The 2,797-nt window shown below is 53.0% G+C and overlaps 1 protein-coding gene across 1 annotated transcript in view; it reads left to right on the top strand.

Annotated features, from left to right (window-relative positions):
* The window catches only part of BAHCC1 (BAH domain and coiled-coil containing 1), a 103,562-nt gene that overhangs the window by 40,482 nt on the left and 60,283 nt on the right, over positions 1-2,797 (top strand). Inside the window, 1 exon segment of the mRNA XM_018568741.1 lies at positions 1,490-1,588. Coding sequence (XP_018424243.1) covers positions 1,490-1,588 — 99 coding nt within the window.

The raw sequence follows: 2,797 nt of genomic DNA, 5'->3' as shown, positions 1-2,797 counted from the left end.
TTGCCTTCCATGTGTGTCAGGTGACTTCAGCAGCGTCGGAACTCATCGAGGCCGCGCACTGAATATTCCCGCTGACACTTCTGTATATTTATAGTCTGTTTATTGATATTTCGGAATCATTGCGACCAAATCCAATAACCGGGTTTTTTTTGTTGTTTCTAAGAAATGCGCAACGACTGACGCTGCCTGGAGACCTTTAAAGGGCAAGAGCGGTGTACAGACCCGGGAACTCAGCACAGGGATGGTGGGGGCTCCTCATAATGGGCACAGCGGGTGTACAGACCCGGGAACTCAGCACAGGGATGGGGGGAGCTCCTCATAATGGGCACAGGAGGGGGACAGACCCGGGAACTCAGCACAGGGATGGGGGGAGCTCCTCATAATGGGCACAGGAGGGGGACAGACCCGGGAACTCAGCACAGGGATGGGGGGAGCTCCTCATAATGGGCACAGGAGGGGGACAGACCCGGGAACTCAGCACAGGGATGGGGGGAGCTCCTCATAATGGGCACAGGAGGGGGACAGACCCGGGAACTCAGCACAGGGATGGGGGGAGCTCCTCATAATGGGCACAGGAGGGGGACAGACCCGGGAACTCAGCACAGGGATGGGGGGAGCTCCTCATAATGGGCACAGGAGGGGGACAGACCCGGGAACTCAGCACAGGGATGGGGGGAGCTCCTCATAATGGGCACAGGAGGGGGACAGACCCGGGAACTCAGCACAGGGATGGTGGGAGCCCCTCATAATGGGCACAGGAGGGGTACAGACCCGGGAACTCAGCACAGGGATGGTGGGAGCCCCTCATAATGGGCACAGCGGGTGTACAGACTCGGGAACTCGGCACAGGGACATTTTGCCCACACTGACCCCCTTATTTCGAACCCTTCCATGGTCTCCCCTTGCCTCGGGCTGACTGCTGCGCACATGCTCCCAGAGATCCCGCAGCGGGAGGTTGCAGCGGTGCGCAGTGACGCCGTGCCGTCGTAGCAGCACCTCTGGGTGCGGAGTCGGCCTCAGTGCAGCGACGGGGGTGAGAGATTTCTTTGACCCGAACTGCAAATATTTGTCTGTCTGGAGGAGGGAGAGGAGCGGATTTGGCTGAATTCTTCCAGCTGTCTCTCCTTTTAATTGCTTCTTGTTAAAAGACTTTTACTAGCTTTTGATTTAAGTAAACATCAGTCAGTAAATTCCTGACACCCCCCTCCCCCCCTTCCCATGTGTAACCTCGCACTGACCTTCGGGGCTCCTCCAGGGCCGCTCTGGCCTTGTATGGGCCTTTTATAGGTGAATGAGGAACCCCCCAAATATCCTTCCAGCCAGTAAGATTTGAATTCCGTCCCATGTGTATGTGTCGGAGCCGTGAGAACCAATCGGTGAGCGGTGTGTGTGTGTGTGACGTGGCTCTCTATATAAACTGATTTTTTTATGACGTTGTTTAATAACCAAGAAGTTTAATTTGTCTTTTTTGTTTCTCTTTTGGGTTCAGGTTATCCCCGCTTCTCCACCTTCCTTCCCATGAGCCACCTGGACCACGGAAATGGCAACGTTCTGTACGGACAGCACCGCTTCTACGAATCCCAGAAAGGCAAGTCTCATTCATTCCAGTGACAGGGCGCCCCTAGTGGTGCATTAGGAATATTTCAGCTTTTTCATAAAAAAAAAAAAAAAAAAGGTTTTGCATTGCAATTTTGTTTTTCCTGGGTGGGGGGTTGATGATGCATAAAATATTCAGTGGCGGCAAATTGCAGATGGCGACTAGGGAAGAGGAACATTTTACTGACCCTCAGGATGTTATTTAGTGGCACCCCCTCCCCCTATTACCATGCAGTTTGTTAATACCGATGCTGATTGCTCTGCCCTCGTGTCCCCATTAGCAGTAAGCTGGAAGCAAGATATCGGCACTACCCCTTTTTGCCTCAAGGTGGTGCCACGTCAGACCACAAACTGAATTTGTATTGCTGCAAATTCAAGGCTGGTTTGCGCACCCGAACTGCAGCATTGATACAGCGGGTGCAGTGCGAATCGCGTGACAGTGACTCGGCTGTCACGTGGGCCCGGAACGTGTATCCCTGACTGGTCTGGCTGTATAAAAAGGTGACCACATGCAAATACAGCCTGCCCAGGAACGCCTGCTCCTCCGGACTGACACCCACCCATCAAGGCGTTCTGATATTTGCATAGCTCCTCCCAAGAGCCGGCCCCTGCTTGCATCAGGCTATAGTTCAACTATAGTTCTCCAGCTGCGCTGAATCTAACAATCCCATCATGCCCCAGCCTCTGGGAGTCATGCCTGTGGCTGTCAAGAGTCTTTCAATGGGACTTGTAGTTCCACCGCAGCTGTACGGCCAGAGTTTGCCTCTACCGTACTCCAGGCAAGACGGGCAGTTATTCCTTCCAGTGGGGGAGGGGCACCTACTGCCGGGGTTAAAGGTTTTTCCTGGCGCGTTGATGCAAATCCCGACACCTGCTGAAGACGATCAGCCGCCGGTTACTTTTTATACTTCTCTCCCAGAATCCCGTTTTATCGTGTTTTTACCAGAAAATTCCATCCAATGAGTCTCCTCCCATCCATTCCGCCGCTCGCGCTGCCCTCTATAAATGGACCTCGGCGGCTTCCGGGCAAAAATATTTGCATTCGGCTGGAAAATGTGACTTTGGCGACGAGATTTCGGCTTTAAATAAACAAGCAGAAAAAACTGTGAAACCGAAAATAAATAGGAAACGACTAAAAATAAAGGAGGAATAACACCTCGGAGGTGGGGGGGGGGGGGGGGGGGAAGTACAATAATGTGCC

Source organism: Nanorana parkeri, unplaced genomic scaffold (assembly GCF_000935625.1).
Source record: "Nanorana parkeri isolate BGI_ZX_2015 unplaced genomic scaffold, ASM93562v1 scaffold1237, whole genome shotgun sequence".
In the NCBI taxonomy this organism is placed as follows: domain Eukaryota; kingdom Metazoa; phylum Chordata; class Amphibia; order Anura; family Dicroglossidae; genus Nanorana; species Nanorana parkeri.
The sequence above is the reverse complement of the archived record's forward strand: the minus strand, read 5'-3'. Positions and strand labels throughout refer to the sequence as shown.